Source organism: Xiphophorus couchianus, chromosome 22, assembly GCF_001444195.1.
Source record: "Xiphophorus couchianus chromosome 22, X_couchianus-1.0, whole genome shotgun sequence".
Taxonomy (NCBI): Eukaryota; Metazoa; Chordata; class Actinopteri; order Cyprinodontiformes; family Poeciliidae; genus Xiphophorus; species Xiphophorus couchianus.
Genome location: NC_040249.1, coordinates 2,004,313 through 2,032,236, shown reverse-complemented (window position 1 = coordinate 2,032,236; position 27,924 = coordinate 2,004,313). Strand labels below are relative to the sequence as shown.

At 41.3% G+C, this 27,924-nt stretch overlaps 1 protein-coding gene across 3 annotated transcripts in view; it reads right to left on the bottom strand.

Moving 5' to 3' along the window:
• Positions 1-23,344, bottom strand: part of LOC114137435 (ras and Rab interactor 2-like) — a 29,168-nt gene extending 5,824 nt beyond the window's left edge. Inside the window, exons 1-8 of one of the 3 annotated variants that reach the window (XM_028005999.1) lie at positions 23,313-23,344; positions 15,300-15,374; positions 12,199-12,299; positions 10,515-10,725; positions 10,044-10,155; positions 7,316-7,388; positions 5,582-5,673; positions 1,414-3,012 (exon numbers count right to left, since the gene is read on the bottom strand). In XM_028005999.1, the coding sequence (XP_027861800.1) occupies positions 1,414-3,012; positions 5,582-5,673; positions 7,316-7,388; positions 10,044-10,155; positions 10,515-10,725; positions 12,199-12,299; positions 15,300-15,350 (2,239 nt within the window). In that variant the 5' untranslated portion in view covers positions 15,351-15,374; positions 23,313-23,344. Of the gene's footprint in view, positions 1-1,413; positions 3,013-5,581; positions 5,674-7,315; positions 7,389-10,043; positions 10,156-10,514; positions 10,726-12,198; positions 12,300-13,037; positions 15,279-15,299; positions 15,375-22,695; positions 22,926-23,312 lie in introns of those variants that run through there. The other 2 variants (XM_028005998.1, XM_028006000.1) reach the window with 2 other exon arrangements.
• Between the last annotated feature and the right edge of the window lie 4,580 nt (positions 23,345-27,924).

The following is a 27,924-nucleotide window of genomic DNA, read 5'->3' as shown; positions in this document are numbered from 1 at the left end:
AATCCGATCCCTGTCGCATAAATCCCCACAGGAATATAATCCAGAAAGTTTAGTTCACGTCTGAAATTAATCTGTCCTGAGAACAGTTGTTGACTGCAGGATTCTTGCTTTTCTGGTTTCTACCTTCTTCTTTTTTTGGTGTTGTTGCAGTGAACAGGTGAATTTATGGACTTCAGTGGTCAAGCGTTTTCCTGGAGGTTCATCTGAGGGCCTGACAATCAAACTCAAGTAGTTTTCAACTTTATTCAGACAGGTCGGCTGGGTTTTTATTTTGGTATAGTCTGCACTCACTGGATCATTCCTTTTCAACGGCAGGTATGATGGGAGCATGCAGAAAATGGATCTAGTTAGTTTTTTTTGTTTTTTTTTCAGAATCAGCTTTGACTTGAACCTTTGTTTAGGGACTTTATGTCTTTGCTCAGACTTTAAAAAGGAAGCATCCTATTGTTTTCAGAGACTACAGTGCTACAGTGAAGGTGTATGTGAATCTAAAAAGTCCAAATGTCAGCAGCACGGCGTTTGTTTACCTATGATTCTAGTAAAAATACTAATTTTTATCTGTTTATGACTTTGCTGACTGCAGAACATTGTTGATGTGTTTGAACAAGCTAACCTGCTCTGTTCACCCTGAGAGAGAACAGAGTCTTTATTCTCTCCGTCTGCATGTTGTTCTGTTCCAGTCACGAGGTCCCGGGCCAAAGTTCTCCGACTGCTCTTCTGGCAAAGGTGTGTGTGTGTGTTCGTGTGCGAGTGAGGTGTATGCAGATGTAAATGAGGTGTGTGTGTGTGTAGGCGTGTATGTGCGGGTGCATGTGCAAGTGTATATTCAGGTGTGTGTGTGTGCAGGTGCGAGAGCAAAGTGTGTGTCTGTACCTACTGTATAAGGCCAGCTGTTATTAAAAGAAAAATAATGCTATTTTATAAATCACCAAGCTCAGACATTTATTAACCTAATCACAGGTTAGAGCTGCATGTTTTCAACAAAAACACACCGTTAGCCACCAACTCACACATCAAGCAGTTTAGAAAAAAAATATTTTTATGCTTTTTACAAAACAGAGATGTGAAACTGCTGCATCTGCATTCACATGTTTCCACAATACTGTGATTTCTCCATTGATATTGACATCATTCACCCTTCCCAAAAATAATTAGCCAATTATTTAAAAAGGCAGAAATGACTTGCACAGCCTTCTGAGAGGAGATGACAATGAGGTCACGAGGCTTACGGAGTGGAAATCTGAGCAGTATTGTCAGCAGGAATCCTGCAGAGGTGAACCAAAGTTCCTTTCTATAACTGAATACATTGTGCAAGAGGTGTAGTTATTAATGCTTTATGTGACCGCTGGATAACTAGTTAGGCAAGACAGAAATAGTTTTAAAGGAGGAGGAAGGTTTTCATTCCAAACTTACCAATCTGATCTTCAGGAATGAGGCTCTCAATCGGTGGCTCCATCTCGGAGGTTTGTCGCAGGTAGCTCTTCATCTGAGTGATAAACTGGCGGATGGTCTGAAGCAGCTCGAGTCCTGAGGTGTAGCCCTGCCAGGCCTGGGCGCCAGCACCCTCCCCCATGTAGCTCAGATAGTCCTGCACCAGGGAGCCAAAGTATGAGTTCTTATCCTTGGACATCTCCAGGACTTTGCGGATCGCCCTCTTCTCTGGCGTCAGCAGCGAGTTGAAAACGCCGCTCATCTTCCGAAATTTTCCCTGCAGGGCTTTCTGCAGGACCAGGGCACTGGCACTGGGGCGCCGCTTTGTGTGGACCCCGGGTGGGAGCATAGTAAGTTCTTGGTCTTGCTCACTCTCGAGGCCAACGCCGTAGTCAGGTTCTTCTTCTTCATAGTCGTCGTCATCAACTTCGTCGTCTATATTTATGCTGCTGTAACGTAAGTGGGATGGTGGGATGGAGAGGGGGAGATGGGTGTTGAAGTCAGCGATAGTGGGGGGGCTGGGGTCATGCAGTGGAGGAAGGAAGAAGGCAGAGGACTGGGAGTAATCTAGGGAATCCGAGGAATCTGTGGAGAGGCTCATGTCACTCAGTCGTTGGCCTCCATTGGTACAGTCCTCCTGAGATGCTTCTCCAGGTGTGACTTCTGAAAGCTTGCTTCCTGTCATCACCGAAGGCTCTGAAGCACTGCAGGCGCCCTGGCCTGTAGAATGAACCGACTTTTGCTTTGACAGTTTGGTCCTTAGGATGGCCTTCTCAATCGTCTGTTCCTCCAGCGCCAGATGGCACTGAGCATCCTCATGACTGGATGAAGGAGATGCTTTGGATCGACGTGGAGAGGAGGAGAAAGCCGTCAGAGGGAGGGGCAGGGTTCGCCGGGGAATGGATATTGGGGAGCTGATGCTAAGTCTCTTTGGAGGCGAGGACGATGGACTGATGCTCAACGAGGAGCCGAGGCGTGAAAAGAGGTTGCTGCTCTTCTCCTTCTCTTCCTCCTTCGGAATGTTAATCCAGGCGACTTTTTCGGGCATGCTTTGCTGTTGGATGGGAGGAGCAGGCAGGTGTTTGGGAAGACGGGGGGGTGGCGGTCGAGGAGGAGGGGATGGAAAGACACCCAACGCCTGGCTGCTACCAGTTTGTCCTTTGCTGCGTGGACTTGTGGTTATACTCCCCGAGTTCTCTTGAGGTCGCTGGCTCTCGTCACTGAGGTCTGAGCTGTACGTCTGAGGTCGCTCCAAACACGAGCTTCTCTCTCTCCTATTGGTGGGACTTATATTGTTGTTGGACTCATCTCTAAGTAACTGGTTTACAGTTCTGGCAGAGCTGACCTGGTTGCCACCATCTGGCTGATAAACCTTTATAAAAAGGGGGTTGATGAAGCACAGTGCGCCGTTAGGCAGGCAACAGTCCAGCTGAGTGGGGCTGCGAATTCGAAGCTTGGGACATGTAGGGGTAGTTGGACAGGAGAGCGGTCTCAGAGCAGGTGGAGGTGGTCTATCAGGACCTGCCGTCTTTGGCAGAGATACGGATACTGCTCTCCTGCACAACTTACTGTCCCAGAAGCCTGCACAACAAAAGGAGAAGATGTGTCACTTTGTGCTTAAGATACTGTTAGTTGGTGCCCAACATCTGGACACACAGACAGTCTTGGAGAATGTACTTCATCTGTTATGTCCACTTGTAGACACTAAACAGTGTTACTTAATGCCGTGACTTTGTCAAGAGTCTTTAGGACAGTAGATGCTTAGAGGCCAAGACAAGACACTCCAGCACTGAACCATCAACTTGTATTGTTATTAAAAAATCAAATTCTAATGCAACTTTTCATAAATATATACTGTAGAAAATAAGTTTTAATTTTTAAAGAATTGCAATTTTATTTCCACTTTTAGATTCTAAATTAAAGAATGGAGAATGGTAGGTTCTCTTTAATGGGATGTTTACATTAGTTGAAAATGATCAGTTTCCAAATTACTGACGAAAAGTAGATCTAAAAACTATTACTGACTTTCAGTGTCATTCTGTTCTAGAAATGCACTGCAATCGTTCAATGAGTCACTGCTAAAACCTGCATGTGTTATCATAGCTATAATTAAAAACATTGTTTGGTTCTTTTGCTCATTTTTTGCTGAGGTTCCCAATGCAGAAAGTTCATAGCGCCACTTTGCCTATCCAGCTACAGGTTACTGTGCCCCGGTTTATGCAAACACACATGTACTAAAAATACAAGTGATCTGGAAAATGATGAAGCAACATGTACCAGCTCTGGATTTAATATTGGTGTGGTTCCAAATAGATACTTGTGTGAATTTCACTACATTAATGGGGGGAAATTAAAGTAGTACCTGGCATGCCGAAACTTAAAAGTGACCAAGTTTTATAACAAGAGACACATTGATTTTTCACTTGCAGTTGTATTGGTTGTACAATTATTTGTCTTTAGTGGAGGAGGAGAATAAAAAAAACTATTTAACACTTAAAACAAAATCTCAGGCTACCATAGAAACTGCAGCACTACTATTGAAGTTTGAAAAGCAACAATTTAAAACATCAAATCTTTTGAGTTTGTCCAATCCCTCCAAAACAAAATATGTCATTTCAGTGCTGCCAACTTTGTTGTGCTTCACACATGTGCAGAAACAGCTTCTATAAACTAAAACAAATCACAGCCCTGAAAAAAATGTGCAACATTTAGAAATACTTTGTGAGCTTTACAGAAGGCAACTCTAGACTTGGCAATCACAAAACGGATGAATCCCATTTTTATTTACATTTTCTATGTTGGGTAATCTTTCAGAAACGTTCAATCAAACTAAACAATAGCTCTACCGATAGTTGAAAAGCAAACTGTCGGACATGTCTGACAGAAAGCTGTCAGTAAAGGCAAAAAGAAAAGCCTCGAAGGAAACAAGAGGGAAAAAAACCCAGCTTTATGACAGCCTTCACTGTCTGAGTCATGCCATGCAGAGCGTCTCCAGCCTGAGTGGCAGCAGAGGAAAGACGAGCTCATGAGGAACAGACAGACGTGCCAGATACAGAGCTGCTCCAGCAGACAATACTTACAGTGACTTCCTGAGCTGAAGGACCCAGGCGAGCTGCTGATGTAATATTCCCTGTGGTAAGGGCACACTGTTGTGTCTCCAAAGGCTGAAACTCCTCTGGTTTCTGCCTCAGCCGGTACAATGATTCACTTGGTGTAATGAGATTGTGGGTGGAACTTCAGCCCGCAGTCCCCGCCTCCCGTCCTCCCCCTCTCAGTAAAGCAGTGTCCCTGCGCTTTGGCAAACGAGCAATTTCCTCCAAATTCCAGATCCACGGTCTATGTAAACGTTTAAGCATTTATGGGAGGGTCCTGACAGTCTGAGGGGGCCCTGAGCTGCTGCTGACCAGAATTAGCTTGCTTTAAGACCATTGGCTTGATCTTAAATTATTTAGTTAGGATTTAACTAAAGAAAAATTGATGAACTATGTGTTTGTTTTGTTGTTTTTTTTTAAACTCTATAATTGTGTGTTTAAGTATTGTCAACAATATGTTCCAATAAGACAGCATTCCTGAAAAACTAAATTTAACTAAAAAAAACAAACAAAAAAAAACACGGTGGTGGACTGCTGTAGTGCCGCCACCACCGGGCTGAGCAGGTTTTCTGGGGGAAACCCTGCACCTCGTTCTGTCTGAATGGACTCGCTCTTTGCTCCAACCGCCTGTAGAAACTCAGGCCTGAGTCACTGCAGCAGAGTCAGACGACACCGAGTGGCTGTGGAAAGGGGAAGTGGTGTGGAGGACAAACACTGCTCACCTAAACACTATAAATCATTGTTTTCTTCCCACAGAACTCAGAATGAAGTTAAAATTAGTCACTCATACAGCCCGGCCATTGTCAGATGTTTACATTTTTTTTTTTTTTTTTTTTTATGATTCCAAGCGAGCAGAGCCCCTCCTCCTTTCCTGCAGGATGACGACCAGGTGCTTGGTCAAAAGCTAGAGGATCTGGAACTGCCGAGTCATGTGACACCAGTGAGCCGCGCGGCTGATCTTCTCCTTGGCGGTTTAAATATTACACAGATGCAAATAAAGGACAAGCCATGTCTTTCTGCAGATTTGTAACACAGTGCAACCAAAAAGAAGAACAAACCTGCTCCGAGTTTGGCAGCCTCCTCAAGATCTGTGAAACTTCTGGCAGAAGAGATGGCCTCTGGAAGCTTCAGCGTGAAGGGCAGCACATCCCTGAGACAGAGCAGCCAAAAGACCAGCAGAAGGTGAGAAAGTGAAGACAGGACACCAACCAGGAGAGAAGACAGACAGAAGGACGGACGGACGGATGGATGGGGACGCTGGTGTTGGGCTAATCTACAGGGTTTCCTGCGAGGCCTGTTAGAAAGAGATGAGTGACATGACCGTTCTTCCTGTCCTCTGTTCTCACACAGACCTGGAGGTAACACAGCTGTGTTGTCTCGTATGTTGGCTGAAAGGAGGTTTGAGGTTTCATCGGGTTCAGCTGGGCAGACAAAGCCCGGCTGTGCTGCACCTGCTTTGTGCTGTTAACAATTTAACCCAAACATACATCAAAGGAGCATCTTTGCTGCTTTATTGGAGGAGAAGCAATATTCTACTTTCTTCTAAAGCCCAACTGCTCATGCTTTATGTGTACAGCTGAAACCAGAAATGTACATACACTTAATAAAAAGACTTCCACCTCTTTTGTCTCATCGTTTCAAACTAAAATCAGACCAACCTCCTCTAGTCAGTTAGCATTAGCAAAATTATTTCTACTTGCTAAATGCCACAAAAATGAGAGAAATGTATTCATCAATGTCGTCAAAATCAGAGGTTTACATACAGAATGATTACTATCTCATTAAAGAATGAGGGAAAGTCAGGACGATGATGATGTCACGGTTTTGGAAACTCCTGATAGGTTAACTGACTCATTTGAGTTGATCGGAGGCACACCTATTCATGTATTTCAAGGCCACAGCTGAAACACAATGGTTTCTTGTTTGACACGTTAAGAAAGTCAAAAGAAGCGAGCCACGATATTAGGAAGAAAATTTTGCACAAATCTGTTTCATTTACCGATGCTAGAAAGCTCCATGTTCATCTGTTCAAACAATGACACGCGAGTGATGGGAGAGTCCAACCATCGTGCCGCATCATCTCTGTCCCACAGATGAACGGGTTCTGGTCCAAAATGTGCAACTTGACCCCAGAACGAAATCCAAAGACCTCGTGAAGATGCTGCTGAAGCTGGAAGGACAGAGCCAATGTCCAAAGTCCAAAGTGAAAAGTACCAAACTGACACTCTTGTGAGGAGGATGCAATTACTCCAAAAGAAACGTAAAAAGCCAGACTGCAGTTCACAAATAACTCAGGGAAAAAGATCTTCAGTTTTGGAGCCATGTCTTGTGGTGTGAAGAAACTAAAGCAGAACTGTTTGGTCATAACAGTTTTATCAATACATTATGGAACAACCGGCCCTTTAAGAGAATTTATGAACTTGAATTGGCCAAAAACGAAAATGAGTTTGACACCCCTGATCTATGAGGACCTCCAGGAACTTTGTAGAACTGACACAAAATGAGTTCGTTTGGTCTCGATTTTGCTTCAGACACTGAGGAAAAAAGGTGTGCGTCTTTTTATTTGGTGTACATAAACTTCTGGTTTCAACCGTATGAAGATCTGGGACCATTACTCCAGTAAACCTTTAACCTTTTCCATTGTATTTTTTAACATGCTCCCCTCCCCCATCATTCAGCATGTCGGACTGGACGGTTGCAGGACCAGATGGAACAGAACAATGGAGTCCCACCTCCAGCCGAACGAGTTTCAACAGTGGAGCTGAGTGAGAGGTGACTCAGTGGGAACTCACCTGCTGATGCAGCAGAAAGCCAAGAGGCGAAAAAGGTCTGCAAAGCTCAGCTCTGATCCCTCCAGAGAGAATGCTGAGGGAGAACAAACCGACACAAACTTCAACAAACTGAAGCAACAAACAAAAACAAGTTATTTAGCTCAATTTTACTCTTTTCACAACAAAGTTTTAGGGCCAGACTAAGAGATTTTTTATCTGATGAAATTACAACAATAAATATTATGACAAGACAAGATAATATTAGTAAAATAAAGAATGTTACCAGAGGAAACTCGTAAAAAAAAGAAGAAAAAAGCCGTTTTAATTTTTTTTCATCTTAATTGTTTGTATAGGTTGTGTCTGTATTATTAAGACTTCATTCTGTTAATGACTATTTTCTCATATAACGACTATTCTCATACTGTTACAACTTTATTCTCGTAACATTGTTTGGTTTTTTTTCTTGTATTATTACCACTGTATTCTCATAATGTGAGTTTGTACTTGTAATTTTATTTTATTTTAGCCTGGCTCTAATACTGACGAACTATCAGAATCGCTGCCGTTTCGCATGCTTAAATCGCAGGATGACTGTAGACAAAAAAAAAAAAAAAAGCACATCTCCACCTCAACTCTAACTTTGGAATTCACTGAGAAATTGCTGCTTCTGCAGCAGAAAGACTAGCACTGTCACACATTTCACAGACGCTGACGAAGCGGCAGCAGGACTCCATGTAGGTGCTCACTGTTGGTTCTAGTTGACTTAGTTGACTTAGTTTAGTGACTTTCACTAAATGAGAAAGTCACTCATGTACTGACTTTCACTAAAGGTACTTAGTGACATGGGTTTAGGATTTCTATAGACAGCACTCCGGGCCAAGATGTTTGTGTTTGCGTCTCCCCTCACCCACCGGTTGCCAAGCTCTGTCAGCATTTCACTTTTCATTGTGTTAAAAGAAAGAAATCTGGATGTTTGGACAGCTGCTCTTAGCTCACCCACTACCGCTGATCATAAGCAGCTAACTACTTGAGCAGATGGCTTGACTAATAAAACAGCTGGTATCAGCTTCTTACACTGAAAATTCAGAAAAACACTAAGCACCTGAAAACAAACACACTCACACACTCTTCATTCCATGACTTTGCTTTAGTCTATTGAAATAACATTAAAGTAAATCCACCTAGTGGACCCCAACCTATTTGTGGTTTAGTGTGCAGATTTTTCTGGGGAGCAAAACTCAGAATAACTTACAGGGTAATGTGTCTATTTGGGGATTATTTTTTTAACGTAGAGAATATCTGATATATTCAAAAGAAAATGCAGCTTGGGAACAATGCTACTTAACCCACTGTCAGCTGGCACATATACGGTAGTCAATCCAGGAACGCCATTCATTTTCCTTGTCACTATGTAGCTGTATCCCCAGCAGCAGAAGTCAGGAAGATTGTGGAGGTTAGCTTCTCCTGAAGTGATGCGATGGTTTCCACTATGAGTATTAAAGCATATTTGGAGTTTGAACTGCTAACTTAGGCAGTCAGAAATTATTTTAAAGCGTGTCTCAAGTGTTTGCGGGTTTTAGCTACAGGAGGCTGTTATTCTCCAAACCCCAGGAACACGGGGGGGGAGGGGACGCATTATTTATGTGTGAAATTTCTGGTTATCATACCAGGAGACTCTCATGATGAGTCAAGTCCTCAAGTCCAAACAGAGCTGGTCTCTGAAAAGAAAAACCAACAAATGTGGCACACTGCAGCCAGTTCAACAGTTTCCAAAGAAAGGAGCTGTATCGACAAGTGCTGAGCTTGTGTTTATGTTGGTGGCCTTTCAGAAGGTGGCTTCTCTTTAATTGTTTGTGTAACCCCCCAAAAATGTGTTCACTCCAGTTAGATGTATGTGAAACTCTGTCTTTCTAATGCTGCTGGCACTTAGGGAGGTGCAGAAAACGATGGAGCTCTTCTCTGGGTTGAAAGTTCGGTTTTTGTCAACATGCTAGCTAAAGACCTCCGGTGCTGAACGCTGGCCACTGGTCCTGACCGATGAAAAGAGAGACCTGGCAGACTGTCCTGTCAATTCAGTAAGCATTTGGAATTTTCATTCTGGTTAGAAACGGCCCACAATTACAGAGAAAAGTGGGGAAATTCCACTGCAAATAGACATGAACGAAGGTGTGCTGATTCAGAGCGAAAGAAGAGGGAGAGAGGGAGGGAGAGAAAGAAAAGGAAAATTAAATATTTCAATTAGTTAATGTTTGGTGAACAGCAAACCAAACTGTTTGCCATTTCCTCCAAAGATAAGGCTGCAGAACGTCATCATGTCTATGTCAAAGCAGGTGGAGCGTGCATGGTGCTGATTTGATCCTCCACTGAAGCATGTACCACAGACTAACACAGACAATGATGGATTCAAGGCGAAACAGTTGAAAGTCTCTGCGGGTTCTCCCAGTTTTCCCCATAATCCCTTTAAGCATTTACGTCTGTTCTGGTAGTTTTAGCCTACAGATGTCCGGCAGCTTCGTTTAGAGATTTCCTCCACAGTTTTGGAGAACGAGGCAGCAATCTGAGTTCAACACAGAGGAACGAGAAGGAGAACACCACCTTATTCTAACAATGACTACGGTGTCCGCACACGTCATTGCCTGCTTCTGTAGCTCTCTGTTGCATCAGTAACTGAATATTCTCAATAGGCTCTTTGTAAAGCTGCTGCGCAACCTGAGAGACCACTCTAAGAATAGACATGGAAGTAACTCACTGTACAGACTCTCTTTGACTGCAAAGTCTTTGATAGGTTCTGCAGAGTCCTTGTCCATGCGTAGAGAAATAACTTTCCTCTGCAGGCTGGTGGACCTTCTCACCAGGAATGACTGCAGAGAGAAAACAGGGGAGATCAGGCTCACAGTAAACAGCATATGTTAATGATATTTTAATCAAGCCTGGCCTCCATCAGAAGTCCACCGACTGCAGTTTTCTGGCCGATCGTCAATCTTTTAAAAGCCTGATCTGGCACTGGTCACTTGATAAAGCTTAGAGAACATCATCGCTGCTCTACAAGCATTTCATTCAACCAATTCTGTCCAACAGAGGTACAATTCACCTTGTACAGAAAAGGTTGGTTTATTAGGTAACTGCCCTAATAGTAAAAAGTGGTTTAAGGTGCTTTGTGTTTGTCTGCCAGACAGGAGGATAGTTACAGAAGAAGCTGCCCTGGTTGCTATCCTCTCACCCCAGCAGGCTGGCTCTGCAGTATTCCAGCTGCATCCTGGTGGCTGAGGCCCAGCTGCAGCCACACGCCATGTGTGTGCATCAGTCTCTCCAGAACACTGAGCCGACGGTGGAGAGAGTCATAGCCTGAATCTCTTGCCTTGGTCGGTCCGGCTCCCATCCCAGGACAAGGCGAGGCTTGAAGAAATAGACGTCCCACTTCTTCGCTCAGCCTGCAAAACACAATTAGTCTATTATTCTGTACGTGACTATGAAAACGGAGAAACATACCGGGTTCCTGCGCAATAACTGAAACAAAAATTCAACGGAACATTTTCTGAAGGTAAAGTCACTCTAAAGTACTGTAGGTACAATTTAACTGTAAAACTTTCCCAGCTGCCTTGGTAGTGTCGAATAGAGCTTACTTTATGAAAAGTAAAGTAAAACTTTAGTTTTCAAAAAGTAAAGTTTACTCATAAACTTCACTTTATGAGTAAAGTTTCCCCAACCCAAAAAAAGAATATGGCACATTGCCCTGACTTGAAGTAAAACGACATCTTGCCAACTTGACTGATAAACTTTAATGAGAAGCTCAAGGCTGAATGAAACCTGACACAATATTTTAATGAAGATTTTTACTGTTTTTATTTTCATAGCTCCATTTGAGTAAGCAGTGTAACTTCTCCCTTTTTTTCCCGTTTTGCTCAACATCTTCCAGCTCCATCTTGTCGCTTGTTGTTTCTGCAGGGTGAGTCGGGTGCAAACCTTCAGAGACGTGCGGCTGCTAATAGTGGAGCTGCGTCTGCATTTAGCTTTTACAGTCCGACTCCGAACCGTTTTCTTTCCTCAACACTCCTCTATTTTTAGTTCCCTCTGCTCAGTACGCGCTGCCACACTGGAGAGTGGCACTGAAACCGCCTCTCCAGCCAGCGGTTTTGAATTTGCTCCCGACGCAGACGTGCTCCAAATCATCCTGTCATCGTCCATAACGCTACCATGTGTTCATGTCAGAGATGATATTCATTCATTCGTTTGTTTTTAATTGATTGGTTTAGAAAATGTAGTTAGCTGATCATTCATTCCCAATCAAAATTACAGTTGTTAACTTTAATTAATTATTACAGCAAAACTAATGTCAAAAATAAAAATAAAAAATAAAACATCTAAATCACAGCTCTGGCACACTGGTGATCACTCCTGTGACAAAATAGTTAATAAATTAATTTAATTATGTTTGATTGTGTCTCATCACTATAGTAAAAGTTAAATAAGTTCAAATTAAGCGAGCTCTCTGCAGTTATTGCTGTGCACTAACATCTATAAACAATGTGAACAAGAATATGGTGTCAAACTCTTTAGCCTTTAATGTAGACCTATTGAGCACACACACACACACGCCGACACACACACACACATTCCCTCTTTGTATCTCTTCACGGTAAGATAGTAACAGGAATGAACAGCAGTGTTCCAAACAAAGCCAAACACTCTGCCACTTCCTCTACGTTTCTCAGGTACTTTCTGGAATCTGTGAGACAAAAGGGGAATAAATGACCGCAGTGACAACTCCAGTTCAAGCTCTTGCTAAAGACTTGCCATGAACACTCTCTGCTGGTGGCAACTGGGACTGCACAAGTCAAACAAGACCCAGGACAGAAAATAGTCAGCATTCCTAACAGTATGTAACAGAGACAGTAGGAGCTTACCCCACATGTGAATCAGTTTCCCGGTTGTCTTCCGCAGTCTCTGTCTTTCTCCCCATCTCCTTCTTCAGTGTGCCGATCTCCCAGACGATCGAGTCAATCAACTACCAGGACACAAACAGCAATATGAGGACGTTTAAAAGATACAGCTTCATACAATTACAACTTTTCTATGGCACTTTATCATTATAAGACTGACACTCAGACAAGACTGAAGTGGAGTGAAGTCTACAACTCTGATAATAATTTTGAAAAATAGCCTATCAAGACACTGGAGATTGAACTAGGACATCCCTTCCTTACTAGTAATTGTTGTCATTCTACGTACAGCTGCTGATGGGAAATGTGATGCTCTGCATGGTTAGTGAATGAGTGTGCCTCTTAACCAGACCTTCTTAGGATGTGGTCTGGTCACATTCTAAGAAGAACGGAGCAGATTACTCGAAGCAAGAGCACAATTACAGTACAACGGGTTACTCAATAAATGACCCTAAAGAAATTATAAGGCTTTTACATGTATCTTTATTCAAATAACACTGATCCCTCCCACACTTTTTCATAAATGTGGATTTTTTGTGCTTACCCAGTTTTTGGGATTTATGTTAAGAAATAATTTGCTATTTGTAAAACCAACCCTAACTCATGGTGGGGGAGTACAGGGTGTTCACAACCCTGTACTCCCCCAGGCTCAGAGGAAATCTTTCTGAAAACTCCTCAATTCATTAAATGTGGCTCTGACTCATTGAGCAGACCGCTCCGCCAGTGTTCTTCACACAGCTGAAAGATGCAGAGATACAGGTGTGGAAACAGAGCAGAAAACCAGCAGAACTGACAGAACTAACCTGTGTATCAAGCTGCCCTCATCAAAAAGCTTCACGCTGAACAAATATCCAAGCCTTATGATTTTATATCTCCACTGACCGTGGGTTCTTGAGGTGTGTGGTTCAGTGGATCTTGATCTGAGCTTTGCAGATTGACGTGTGTTTCATTTCCCCTTTGGCTGACTGGTCAGATTTTCTGTTGACCAACAGCTTCGACAGAAAGAGGAAGCATGGAGCTCAGCTGTTTCAGAGCAATTCATCAATTCCTATTCCTTATTTCACGTGACCACGTTACCTGAGCGAATCAGCCAGTTTGCTGTATTCTCGGTGGAACCTCAGGTCCCCGGAACATGCAATACTGTTCAACAATTGGCCTCCTTCACAACAGAAAGATCAACTTGATATGCTTTACATGATTTTGTAAAAAAAAAAAACAGGCATAAAAGTTATAGAAAGAGACAAAGAAAATAATAATAACAGGTGTGTGTAAAGACACGGAAGCCATTTTTGGGAGAGCACAGTGCAGCTAGGACTCCAGCAAAACCAGTTTTACTTGGGGAGGGAAAAAAAATCCATCAATCAGAAGAAAGGAAGAATGTGAGCCTGGCTCATCTCCAAAACCAAACTGGGCTTTATTCTATGTATGCTCGCTCACAGCAGGTTAACCTCTGTTATTCTCTTCCTCCTCACAGTAGAAACACAGCCAGCATATATCTTCACCCTTTTACACGGCAAGGTCTGATCTTAGTGTGAATGAAGCTTTTAAGTGGTGTGGATGACATGATTACATGTCATGTCAGATATGTACGGTGGCCCAAAAGGGTCAACAAAATGCAAAAGCTATAAAACAATAATTTAAGCTCTGTTCAAATGGAAGTTACACCAACATCCGTCTTAGCATAACCTCCACAACATCCATTTTAGAGTGTCGCAAATTATAGCATAACCTCTTTTTAGCATAACTTCCATTTTAACGTAGCATCAGTAACATCAGTTTTAGCATATCGTCCACTATGGCTTTTGCATAGTGTTGACCCTTCTGGGCCACTGTAGTTATGTTTTAAACCACTAAAACTTTCCTTCATACTGTTGCAGTGGTTTAAACCTTTTTCAACGAGACACCACACACAAGTGATAAAGTGTCTGCAGTAAAGGAGCAACGTAAAGGGCCCGCATGGTCAGGCCAAAGTCAAACAGTTGACTTGGGGAATTCGATTTCGCACACATCCCTCAAGATCCACAAAACACCCCTCCTACACAGCGATCATGGCAGAGAGGAACGCCTATTATGAGTTCAGAGAAAGAGGAAACAATGATTGGCAAGCTGAAATATCTCATTTTATTTTCCATGCTGTCAATAATCAGAATAAGAATGGAAGGCGTTAGTGGGACGTTAGTTTGCCGCATTGGACCAGAACCCAGGAAGGTGAGTTTAATGTTTTGGTCCAATAGATGCGGCAACAAGAGGCTGAGAAAAAAAAGATGTGATTTTTGTCACGCAGCTGTGACAACGAGAGATGATTTTTGGCACATTAACCCGAACATGACGTTCCCCACTTGCTGCTGCGCACTGCTACGGAGATGGCTGAAAGAAGGTAACCACACTTTCGCCTTACAAGAAACAGAAGCTCATCCTTTGACCAGAGTAAAATAACCAAGGTTTTTGGGAATGGAGCCAGTGCTCAAAAACACTCTTTAGAGCAGAGTTGTCAAACTCCACAGCTCGAGGGCCACAACTTTTAGATGTGCCTCTGCTGAAACAAATAATTAGGTCATTAGCAGGATTTTGGAGAACTTGTCTACAAACTGTGGAGGTAATTCAGCCATTTGATTCCAGTGTGTTAGACCAGAGGCACATCTAAAAAATGCTGACCAGTGGTCCTGGAGGACCGGAGTTTGACACCCCCGCTTTAGAAGAACTTTAATCATCTCTAACCCATGATGTGAAACTTCCTTTTATCAGTCAAAATTCCTTACGTTTGCAAACTGGTCAAATATCACCACAGACTAATTTCTTCCCGTAAGATAAATATGAGGCTTACAGCTATTTGTCTACATGAAAAAAGCCTGGGTTGTGAAATCAGAGAAAACTAAAACTTAACTAAAATAGCAGTTAGAGTGGGCAGGTTAATCGGCCTCTCCCCTCTAACTGGTACCTTTGCTGCTCCATACTAGGAGCACGAGATCTGCATTCACACCCCAAGCTTTTAAAATAATCCTAGATTCTCCTCATGAAAAGCCCAACAACAGAGAGCAGTTCCTGATTACTCAGGGTTCACACACCTTGAAGAAACTGCCCTTCGTCTCCTTCTCACAGGATGGACTGATCGACATGTTGTCTCTTTGTCGCTGAGCCGTCTGTGGAAGAGACAAGACATTAAATATGAAGACAAAAAGAAAAAAAAAAACAAGAATGTTAAAATTTGCCAGGAAAACTAACTTTACTGAACAGAAAGAGAGATAATATAAAGCTCTGGGACTGACTTCTCTCATTTAATGAAAACATTATGAACATGTGAATTCACCTTACAGAGTCTGTTTTACCAATGGTGAGTGGTGAGACACTTACCATTGGTTAACCCCTAACTCTTGCTTTATTTGGAGAAGCTGAAGAACCAGTTACTGTCAGGAAGGGACTCGTCATTGAAGAGTCCTTACTTTAAGACATGAGGAGAGTGACATCATCACCCTGGCAGGTATAAAGTGATTCACGGTCGGTACAAAACAAGCCGCAATAGATAGACACGTCTCCTCTTCGGTCTGTGCCCAGCCAGGCTCCATGGGTTAAAGTCCGGCCACCAGGCACTTGCCAACCCCACCTCCAGGCCTGGCTCAAGAGAGGGCCCAGTGACCCGCGTCCAGGCAAGGGAACACCGTTTCCAACAATTGTATAAGGCAGGGGTGCCCAAAGTGGGTCCTCGAGGGCCGGCATCCTGCATGTTTTAGTTTCTCCCTGGTGGTAGTAACAACCTTCTCAGCATGTCAGTGTTCTCCTAAGGCCTCTTATGAGCCATCATTTGATCCAGGTGTGTTAAACCAGGGAGAGAAGTAAAACACGCAGGATGCCGGCCCTCGAGGACTAACTTTAGACACCCCTGTTATAAAGGGTCTTTGGGCTGGGCTTTGTCTGGCTCCTCACCTAGAACCTGCCTGCCTTGGGTGACCTTCATTGGGCATGAAACCCCTGGCTGCATAGCTCCTAGGATCTCTGGGACACACAAAGCCCTCCACCACGATAAGGTGGCAGCCCCTGCTGAAACCATTACATCAAATTTAACCACATTGTCAGCCTCGATAAACTAATGTTAAAATTCTAGATCTATGGTCTGCATTAAAATTTTAGCATCTATTGGGTGAGTCTGCAGTGGACTGAAGCAGCTGCTTACTTTATTTATGCCATGGGCCAGTTCTAAATCTGACCCGCATTACATGGTGTTTTAGATCCATTGGCTGATCACTTACTTAGGGCTTGACAGAAGTGCGAAAACTTATTATTGCTTTAGTATTAGTATTTTTTTTGTTGGTTTGTTGCTTTCAAGATCATAGTTGTGTGTTTAAGAACTGTCAGCAATGTCTTCCAGTAACATTTAATTACCCAGTAATATTTAACACTTCCTGTCAACATAACGTTTTTTAATACAAAAGCACGGCTTAACAAGTTTTCATTGGGAAATTCTGGATGCCCAACAGATTCCCTGAAGTATTTCCAGTCCAAGGAAGTACTGTCTTTTTCACGCAAGTAGCTAAATATAAAACAGCATTACTGTCAACCCAGTTTCTGTGATTGCATACCTGATCTATTTTAAGAAGCATCTCCATCAGGGCAGACTTGGATTCAACACAAATGTCAGATTTTGAAGCTCTTCAGTTCTGCTCTATCAGAAACCTGGACTCCTCCTTTGTGAGGTTTTAGAATATAACTCCTATGAATGGTATATCTGTGAAGTTACCATTCACAGGAGTTATATTCTATATACAGTATATATATGGTCCGACCCTGTGATTTCAAAGCTTGTAGAAGCACTTTTATGCAGTAATAAATAATTTCCCGTTTTAATGTGTCAGTTTCTCACATCATCACACTGGACTTTTGGTTCACAGTTTGCTTGGGATGACGCGTCTTCACTTGGTTCCAGACAACCAGAATGTCGGATTAACTTGTAGTCTTTTCTAGAACTCGGTGTGAGTGCGGCTCAGTGGGTAGTGTGGTTTAGGATCATTTTGAAGTTCCTTCCCACTGCCTGGACAAAAAGGCAACAGGTTTAGACTTGCCTGTTGAGACAAGAAATTACAGGGAAAATGTTTTACCCCAACAAAGCTCTAAGTAACCTTTCACAATCAGCACATTTGGTTTTCTTCCAAAGTCTGTTATCTTTACTACATTTATTTTTCGCAATTTCATATTTAAGAAGGTAACTTAAGCTTCTCAACTGATGTACTAAATTCTCCAAGGAGAAAAAATAAAAATATTCTACTAGTTAAGAAAAGGATTTTAATTTTTTTTTTTTAATGAAAACAGCAAATATAGAACATTCTATGTTTTTGTATAGTGATAAAACTACAGTACCTGTTTGATACTTTTTGTATGTTTCGAAAGGTTCATCCCTCGTCCTCTGTCTGTCTGAATATTACAATACATTTCTTAACAGAATAGTCTGCATCACAAAGGCCAAGACAGGTATCAGAAGAAACATTTGTCCAGAGAAATAATTGAAAATTATTATTTAAAGCTCCAGACATGAAGCTCACAGCTCTGTTGAATTTATGAATAAGTTTCTTATTCTGAAATGAGAGAAAATAGTTTTTGGGTTGTCTTGATGTGTGGAACGACTTGTGGTTGGGTTGACACCTCCACCAGGCTCAAAAGAAATGGATGGCAGTGCAGCTAATAATGCTAGGTTAGCATCTGCTTCATAGCTTCCTGTCTGAATGTGTAAAACTAGAGAACCATTTGGCTCAGTGGTCGTATTTTGTTTAGCTTTTTTAATAAACAATGGAAAAATCTGAATGCCGCCCGTCATTTTGATGGGTCTACAAATCACACCTTTTTCAACTTCACCCACAAGGAGGGCAACTCAAATCAATTAAAAAAAAAATCCCTTCTCAATATCATTCCCGACATACTGTAGATATGAACTAAACGCATTCTGCTGACCCAGAACCTGACAGCGAAAAGGAAGGAGCGCGATTAGTGTTCAGAGTCCGACCCAACATTTGGTGCCTTGTCAGGACAAATTATTTGCTCCATGTCAGGGCGATTCGAGCTTCTGCGGCGCGTTTAACAATCCTACAGCACATACAGAACAGAGAAAACTAAAGAAGAATACTATGAATCCATTTATAGTTTAAATAGAAGAATAGGCAGCTTATCTTGTTGAGGAAAGAGAGAAATGTGCAGAAGTTAACTCAACTTTAACAACCGCATCTCACTGCAGAGCTAAATACATGCGTGGCGTCGCCTTGCTCAGCTCCCCTCTATCACATATCCTAGATGATTTGCACCCGACTCACCCTGTTTTTGTAACAGCGAAATAAAAAGTTACATGTGTTCATCTGTTTTTATCTGTGTGGGGATGTGGATTATCTTGCTGAATATTACTAATTAAACAGAATAAAAATTAAATGCAACTGAATAGCCTATGTCATTATCATTATTCAAAACTTGACAAGAGAAAATAGACAGAATTTTTTTTTTTTATGCCGCCAGTCAAAATGATAAAGCGATTAAAAAAAAAGCCTAACATGACCTCCGATTTTGCTGTAAATTTACTTAAACCACTCCAGCCTGAACAGGATTATTCGATGAAGATTCAGGAAACTGATAGGACCACATCTGTGGAACCGCCATGCGTGGGACTCAGACAAGCACGAAAAACAAAACAAACGTAAGACTGGTCGAGCCTTGACTGATTTATTAACCACCAACTCTTGTGCGGTTAAAAGCAGAAGTTTACCTTTGCTGAATAAAAAGACGCCCACCTGTTTTTCCTCACTGTCTGAAGTGAAATTAGACCAAACTTCTCTCGTCTTAGGTAAGTTAGAATGATCAAAATTATTTTTATTTGATACGCAAGTTTAATAATGTAAGAAAACCACAATTTTCTGTTCAATCAGTTGGTATTTAAAACAACCGTCACAAAATAATGTTAAAATTAAATGATGTTCTTTTAAAATTCAACATTTCATGAAAAAAACTCTCTATGTTATGGAAAGATGGTGGACCTGAAAAATCTCAGGTTTTTAAGATAATGGCCTTTTATCAATTAATTGTTAGTCAATCAACAAGATCAATCAACTGTACCTTGCAATGACAACACCAACGCCACAACATGCACAACCTTTATGTTGACATTAGCAGCGTTATCACAAATGGTCTCCATTCAAGTATGTTTATTTTCAAGAACCCAGAACATCCCATGCTGAGGAGATCCTCTAGAAATTAGGCCAATTCCTAACTGGGATCGTCTACCTGTGCAAAAGTGGTCAGAGTGATCCTGGAGATGATCCAGAGGCTAAGCGAGCCTTTCAGGAAATACACCGTTTGAATTCCTGACCCATGACTCACGGTTGAGGCAGAACACAGCTTTAGTCTCCTGTGGTACCAGTACCAGCACTAAGCACATCAGCAGATTGCCGAGAAGATTGAAAAAGCAACCTCTCAGTACAAGGGAAGTAGATTTCTCCCTCTCCTGTTTCTTAAACAAACAAGTCAATGACAAACTGTCAAGTTAGGGACATGATGTGCATGTGTCTGTATTACCAGTCTACAGATAAAGGGTTTCCCCCAGAAAACTTTTGAAAAGCCCAGCAGTAGTGGCACTACGGCAGTCCACCGTGGTTTTGTGTTAAAAAAAATTTTAAAGGATGACTGGAAATTTAATAACATGATTAGGTAATTATATTATTGGAAGACATTGCTGACAATACTTAAAACAAGTGCAGATTCCTAAAAAAAAGCACAAAAAAAAAAAAAAATTACTATATTCTATATATTTTTGGCCTAGTCATTTAAGACCAAGCCATTGCATTTGCTTGGTCAATGCAACGAACCGGTATAGTTATTTCTCCGCCATTAACACGTTTGGTTGCATTGATTGATAGTGCTCAGATCTTTCTCCCTGCTCTGATTGGTTGTTTTTGGTCAGAGCAGTGCATTTCTTCAGATGACATTGATCTTTTCACAGATTATCTGTTTCATAAACTGTCACGACATGGTGACAGTTTTAACAAATATATAAAAAAAACACAAAAAAACTTCTTTATAAAAATTACATACTGCAGCAGTAAATAGTTTAACATTTAATTGCAAGATTCAATTTAGTTGGTGAGTTTACTTGCAAAACATGCGAAAAATAAATCTTTAATGGTGGATTTGTTGCCATAACTACAATCTGATGCTATGGAATCACATTATAACTATGGCTATGATCTGATAGGTTTAATATTTGTGTTTGTTCACAAATACAACTCAGGAAATAATTATCACTGACTAATTTTAAGCTTGGCCCATTTAAAAGTGACCTCATATTGCAAATTCCACCAATTTGTATTGAAAATGCTGTGAGTGGAGGTGATGTTCTTATCAGGAAGAGGGGGCCCACTATCCTATTCTGCAAAAGGCCCTATAAAAACTTGGAACAGCCATGGTTGCATCCATTTGTCAATCCATCCATTATCTTATGTGTTTATTCCCTGTGGGGTCACAAGGGGTGCTGTTATCCATCTCCAGTGGTTAATGGGCAAGAAGTGGGGTACACCCTGGACAGGTCACCAGTCCATCGCAGGCCAGCTGTGGTCACATTTAAAAGTAAAACTAATATAAAAGAAAAATGACCTAAAATGGGCAAATATTTCTTTGCTTAACTAAATATACTTCTGGTACAAAATGTAAGTATTTCTTGTATTAGGTTTCATAACGTCTGCAGCTTGGTGTCGTATTTTTGATTTGCTGGTTATGATTGGTTGTTATTTATCCAGGTAAATGCAGTATCTGCAAAGAATACTCTGAATGAAAAAGACCTGTCTGTGTATGGCTGGTCGTGTAGTTCACTGGTCGTGTGGTTCTCTTACATTAACTTTATAATGTTACTTTATAAAAGTAACGCCACAGCGCAGCCTGAAACGCAGGCACAGAGCGAGCACAGAACACGCACTGAGCGAGCGTGCGAGATATAAGCTCACACGCCATACATTATAGTTTGCTCACAAACCTGCACTCACAATCTCACTGCTCACTCAATGCAAAACCTCCAAAAGCCCCAACTAGAAATTGACATCATCGTTCACAACTCATTCTGTTTGCCGATTGGTCGGCGTGAAATTCAGAGGAATAAAACTCAATGGGAGAAATCCCAGACGCAGCACTGGGAGATGAGAATCGAGTGGAATTGCATAGGAAGGATGCATTCCTTGAACATGATAATAATAAATGTGACTGACTTGATTTACCTGAGAGACACAAAGAAGGTAAACTATCAGGCACGCTTGTGAATTATTAGCGTGGCAAACTCTGCACACCCATTTCTATAAGTCCACCTGGTTAATAAACTGAACCACCTGCTGATCCTCAAATTCCCTGTCCTACCCCTTGACCTACGAAACATCACTTCTCTCTCACTGCTTAAATATCGTCTGAAAACATGTATTTTGAGAGTAGCCCATTCTTTTCAGCTCATTTCCTCTTTGCTATAATTACCACACTTTTATATTCCAATTGTTGCCATTATTGTATAATGGTTTTTAACTGTACAGCGACCTTGAGTGTTCAGAACAGTGCATTTTTATGACATGCATCATTATTATTGGCGTAAAAGTAAGAAATATTAATTCTGGATATAGGATACAGGGTTTCCCCTAGAAAACCTGTTACGCTGGTTTCTGTCTTGCTCAGGGTGCTACGACATTCATCCAGCCACCCGCCGTGTTTTTAAGTTCAAAAATGTTTAAAGTTGACAAGAAATTTGAAAATATAATTTGATAGTTATGCATTTTTGGAAGACTGGAAGACAAATACCTAAGCACCAACTATAAAGTGTTAAAAAGGGGAATCAGAGAAAAAAAAACTGATAAACAATGCTAAGCCCGATGGGGGCACAAGTAAAGCCTGGTGGCCCGCCAGGCTTATAATACACTGAGGAAAAACCCTGGTATAGGTGACCTGTTAACATAATCCAGAGAGTTTGTTGTTACCTCTTAGGATTTGAGAGAAATAAACATTTGAAAATGACCCCAAAACACGTTTCCGTATCTCCAGCATGAGGTACTGCGGCATCATATTCCTTCCACATAAGTAGTTCTATAATAATAGCGACATACTCTGCAAAATGTAGACGGCTCCGTGTACTTTATGAAAACATATGATGCAGAGACCTCACTGGGACAACGTACCAAACAAGGCAGAAGAGTAGCTGCTTCATATTCCAATAATTATTGCTGGTTTGTGTTGTAAAAAGTGGCACTGAGCGCGGATGATTCCTGTGTTAAATCAGCGCCTCGACAGCGAATGATGCGGTTTTCTTAATCTTTACTTCAACTCGCGGAGCAACAGGTGGTGGCAGAGGACAATCAGCTGCGATACGTGGGACTGGGCCACGGCAAGACACGGCAGCGCAAGAGACAGTAGGATCCAAACCGCAGCAGTTAGTCAACAAGGAGAAAGAACTACGGCAGTCCAACTTACCAACCGAGGAGATCACTGCCGGCCGACCGGAGGAACCTCCACCTCACCGTGGAGGCGAAGCACCACCACATGTCCGTGAATCAATTGTCTCACATTCGTAAAAAGTTTAAAGTTCGTTTAAACTCTGGTTAAACCAAGCGGAACCTCCAAACAGTCTCCCTCCATATTCCCAAAGCGTTGTCGACTCAACTTCACGGATTCTTGTTGTCTCCATGTAAATTTCCGCTACTACGCACGGAACTTCCGCCGTTTTCCAAAATAAACTACTGGCAGAGCGTTGGGGGATCAGTGCTGCGTTCCAGTTGTAGTCAGAACTGGGAAATCCCGACTTCCCACAGTTGGAAAATCAACTGGAACGCCCTCCGAGGTCGGATTTCCTAGTGGGGAAATTGGGAGCAAGCCCCCCACCTCTCTCCCCCAATTAGAACTTGTTGGGCGACTTTCAATTTGAATATGGCAAAAACAGCTGTACTGCTACAGCTGTAAAACTCAAGCTGTAGTGGGAAACATGTTTATTTTACAAGACACTTGCAAGAGTCTGTCCAAAACTAACGGAAACAAAGCTTAAGATGATGTTAGAAAGATCTAGTGTTATGGACATAAACTGCTGCTGTTACCTGTGGTGTGAAGTCAAAGCTCCGAGTTCCGACTTTTGGCATAACTGGAACACTAGAAGACTAAATACTGATCATTTTTTAGGTACACCTGTAACATACTCAGCCAATCACATGGCAGCAACTCAATATACTTAGTCTCTAGTGGCAGGGAATGTGTGTTGGAATAGTCTTTGCACTTACTTTTTTGTTTTGGACAGTTCTTGTGTTTATGTGTTATAACCAGGAATAGTTTAGCATCTAAAAAGTTCATGTTTCATTTTGCTGTTTTTGTTTGATGAAGCCAGAATATTCAGCTGTTAGTTTTGGGAGTTTTGTTCTGCCAGGATTTACATGACAGCTGATCATGTCAACAACCAGGAAGATTATACAACTAATGTTTTATTATTGTTATTACTTTTCTTTTCTTTCTTTTTTTTCTTTTAACAGAATGCGACTTCGAATGTGGATAATAGTAGTAGTGCTTTATTTACAGGCCAGAAGAGAAGACAGTAGGATAGACAGCAACAATTGCAGTCAATTTAAATTCAGTTAACGTTTCAGTGACGAGCTCCGTGCTTTTGTTTTGTGAAGTCAGGTGATCTACTTCCGCTTATTTTCAACCCCTTGATGGAGGCGGATTGTTCGTACTTTTACAGACTACACAACAAAACAACAACAAATTTTGGAGTAGCTTTCAAATCACGTGTCTTCTTTCAGAGAAATGTTATTGGTTATATTATTTTTTAGTTTTCAGAGTTGTTGTTTTTTTCCTTTTTCCCCTTTTTTTCCACGTCACAGTAGTGAAAACACGCTAACTGTGGAAACAGAGCAACAAAGAGAGAAGTATTTGCAGAAGTGGATATGAGACAGACTGAACCTCTTTGATCACAGATTATAACTGTAGTGCCACTATTTTTCAGAGGTTGTGTATATTTATTAGAATAATAATAATAATAATAATAATAATAATAATAAATAAAACCTTTCAATTTTGAAATACTAAAGTAAAAGAAATAAAATAATGAAACTTTACTAATTACAAGTCAAAGTGTGGTGTTCTGGTTTTGGTTGTCATTCTCTTTTTTTCATTGCATACCAGCTGGCAAACATGAGGGAAGTATGAAATATTACGGCCAACAGCACCACTGAGTGTCCAAAATACCAAAACGCTGATATGAAATACATTACACAACCCAGGTTTATTTGTATAGGGCAGCGACACAGTAGCTCAAAGTGTATTACATGATGAAAAATAAAACAAACACATTATGTTATGGTGGGAAAATAAATGTGTTGAAAAGTCAAAAAGAGACTAAAATTAGTGATGCTCCAATTGTCATTAATCAAAGGCAACGCTACACAAATGGGTTTTTAACCTAGATAAAAAATTAAAAAATAGAAACAAACAGTTTTGCAGTTTTCTGGAAGTTTACTCCAGATTAGCGGAGCATAAAGTCTGAATGCGGCTTCTCCATGTTTAGTTCTGACTCGGGAAGACACAGAGAAGATTTAAATCCAGAAGACCTGAGTGGTCTGGGATGTTGACACAACAACAACAACAACAACAACAGGTCTCTAATGTATTTTTGGTGATTCTATTCAGGGATTTATAAACTAACAAAATTATTTTACAGTATTTTCTCTGGCGTGCAGGGAGCCAATGTAAGGACTTTAGAACCTAGTGTTGGTGTGAATATCCGATGCAGCACCGTCTTATATCAGCTGCAGCTGTCAGATCTTTTAGGCAGATCTGTGAAGACAGTAAGCAGTGATCAGTTCAACTAAAGATTAACACGCGGATGAGTTTCTTAATATCTTCTTTTTGCAATGATTTCACTTGATGACTCCAATGCAGGCAACAATTACGAATAGCAAGGATAACTGGCAAGATGTTTCATTGAGACAGATACACAATAGAGTTGAAGGATGTCTTGCAAGGGGAGGTGAGGGGGGGGGACACCCAATAGGTGCTGGAACCACATGTGAAGAGGAGGACGATGGTCCTGGGGAGTGTAAGGTGCATCCGCAGCCTGATCGGCTGCTTACTGCAGGAGATGGTTTGTGGAGAGAGATATTTGTTCTGCTGTTTCATTGGATGGTGGACGGCCAGGTGAGCATTGAGTGGGTAAATTAGAAATGGAGCGGCAAGGAGGCCAAAAAAACGAGACGCCAGGAGGGATCCGTAGAACGGAAGACATGTAAACAATCCAGGAGCCTTCTTCTGGAAGGCTAGCTCTGCAAGGAGGAGATTACACCAGGGGGAGGTTTACAGAAGAAATGCTTTAGATGGCTACTAAGCTCACTAAAGCATTTCTTTAGCGAGCTTTTTCTTTAGATATCTCAGGAAATCCACTCCTTTAAATACTTCTCCATGACGAGGTCTGATGAACACCAGTTGGATGCTGCACCTGCCCCCCCAGCCCCCAGAAAAACAAGAGGCCTTCCTCACTTTCCTCCTGCAGAGGAGGAAGTTAAAACAGCCCACGAGTCTGTGGATGCAACAGTTGGGAACATTAGTTCTTTAGTTTGTGTTCATTGGGTGATAGAAGGCTAACTTTGTAGTTGTTTTTATGTGTTGCCAAAGGTTCAGATCTGAGTCCATCGCTACACACAGATTTTGGGGCCTGATCACTGGTTTCCAGTTGTAATAACTGAGCTGTGTGCTGACTCTTGATTATTCTTCTTTAGGTAAAACAAAGTATTACTTCAGTTTTGCTTGTATTCAGTTGAAGAAGCTTATGGCACATCCAATCAGTGCTTGATTGATGTGCCATATGGATGGATGGTGACATTGTAATGTAGAGATGTGTATCATCTACTTAGGAATGGTAACTTAACTTATTACCTGTAATAATCTGACTGAGCAGGAGCATGTAGATGTTCTATACCAGTGGTTCTCAAACTTTTTTCAGTGATGTACCCCCTTAAAAATATATTTTTAGTCAAGTACCCCCTGACACGGGCAAAACATTTTTGGAATTAAAAAGAGGTACAGTGCTGTAAAATCACTGTCTGATTTATTAAAGCCAAACAACTTATATCAGTGAACCTGACAAATACATCCATATTGCAAACATTGCATGGTTAAACAAAAAAGAAAAACAGAAGACGGTGACCACCAGGAAGGTATAAAACCAGTCAAACCGTTTTATTTTAAAGGATATTGAAACTAAATACTGAATATAAAATTCAGTGCATGAACACACATTTATATTTTATCGAACTTTTTACAAAATAATTTTTCCCAAGACTTATTATGAGGAGCCTACTGATTTTTTAAAGATATTTTGAAAAGCTTCACGTACCCCCTGCAGTACCTCCACGTACCCCCAGGGGTACACGTACCCCCATTTGAGAACCACTGTTCTATACCATGGGCCCTAGGATGGAACCATGAGGGACCTGGCATGTGATTTTTGTCACCTCTGATGAAAGACACCTATTCCCACAAAGAAGTCCCTGTTCTTTACTTTGTCGAGTACCATAGCAGACATTCACCCAGTCCTTCAGTTGCTTCAATATTAGGTCATGGTCAACAGGCACTGAGGTCCAACAGAGAAACCACTGTGGTTCTTCCAGGGTCCATATTTATGGAAGCACCATTGAACACTTTGACAAGGGCAGCTTCATCTTTCAAACAATGACCAACCAGCAAGTGTTTGGTCAAACAATGCCTTCAGGATAGATGCCTCCAGGCTTCCATTCCTCTAGCCTGATGAATGGAAGGCTTCAGATTGACCTGTAACTTTGCAATGATGGTTTGTCCAGATTGTTTGTTTTTAGCAGTGATTTGATAGCTGCCGTTTTCAAAGCTTGGGGAGAAACACCTGATATGAGGGATTAGTTCTTATTTGAATTAGATCAGCCACTGTGGGTAAGATATTGGACAATGCCACATTTCCAAAATTGTGTGAACAATGTCCTGTGGCTTTAAGCACAGGACACTTTTCTATTTGCAATCTAAAAATAGCTTACACCCCAAACATACTTGTTGTACGTCAGCTGACTGACTTTACGGAGGCATTTAAAATGCGGTTCCCTACTTTGACCACCAGAGGGTACTGTGTTTTGTTTTGTTGTTTTTTTTTTATCTTGAAAAGCGTTTCAATTTCATTCTGCAGATTAAGGAAACAAACCATTTACTCTCCACATTCCCATCATTGCTTTCTTTCATCTTTCATTCTGTAATGTCAATAAAAGGTTTTCTCGTTTATCCCTAAAATTGTATGACGTCATTACCCTTTTATCTTTTATGCTATAGTGTGAAATTATTTTTGTAATCCTTTTCCATTTGTCATGTTTGAAGACCAAAAAAAAAAAAAAAAGAAAGAAAAAAAGCAGCACATGAAATTTAATTGTACAGTGTCTGTGCAGTAAAACGCTAGAAGACCAGATTGTCATAAAAGTTCCCTGCAAATATTTGCTTGGAGTTTCAGACATGTTGTCAGCAGTTCATAGAATAAAAGAATAATGTTAATTTTACTCAAACATACACCTGTAAAAAGTAAAATCAGAGAAACCGATCATTTTTAATGGTCTATTAAATTTTTTTTCCAGATCTGTATTCATTTTTGGTGGGATTTAAATGACAAATATAAAGAATAAAGGTGACAAATGATATTCAATGTGTTTT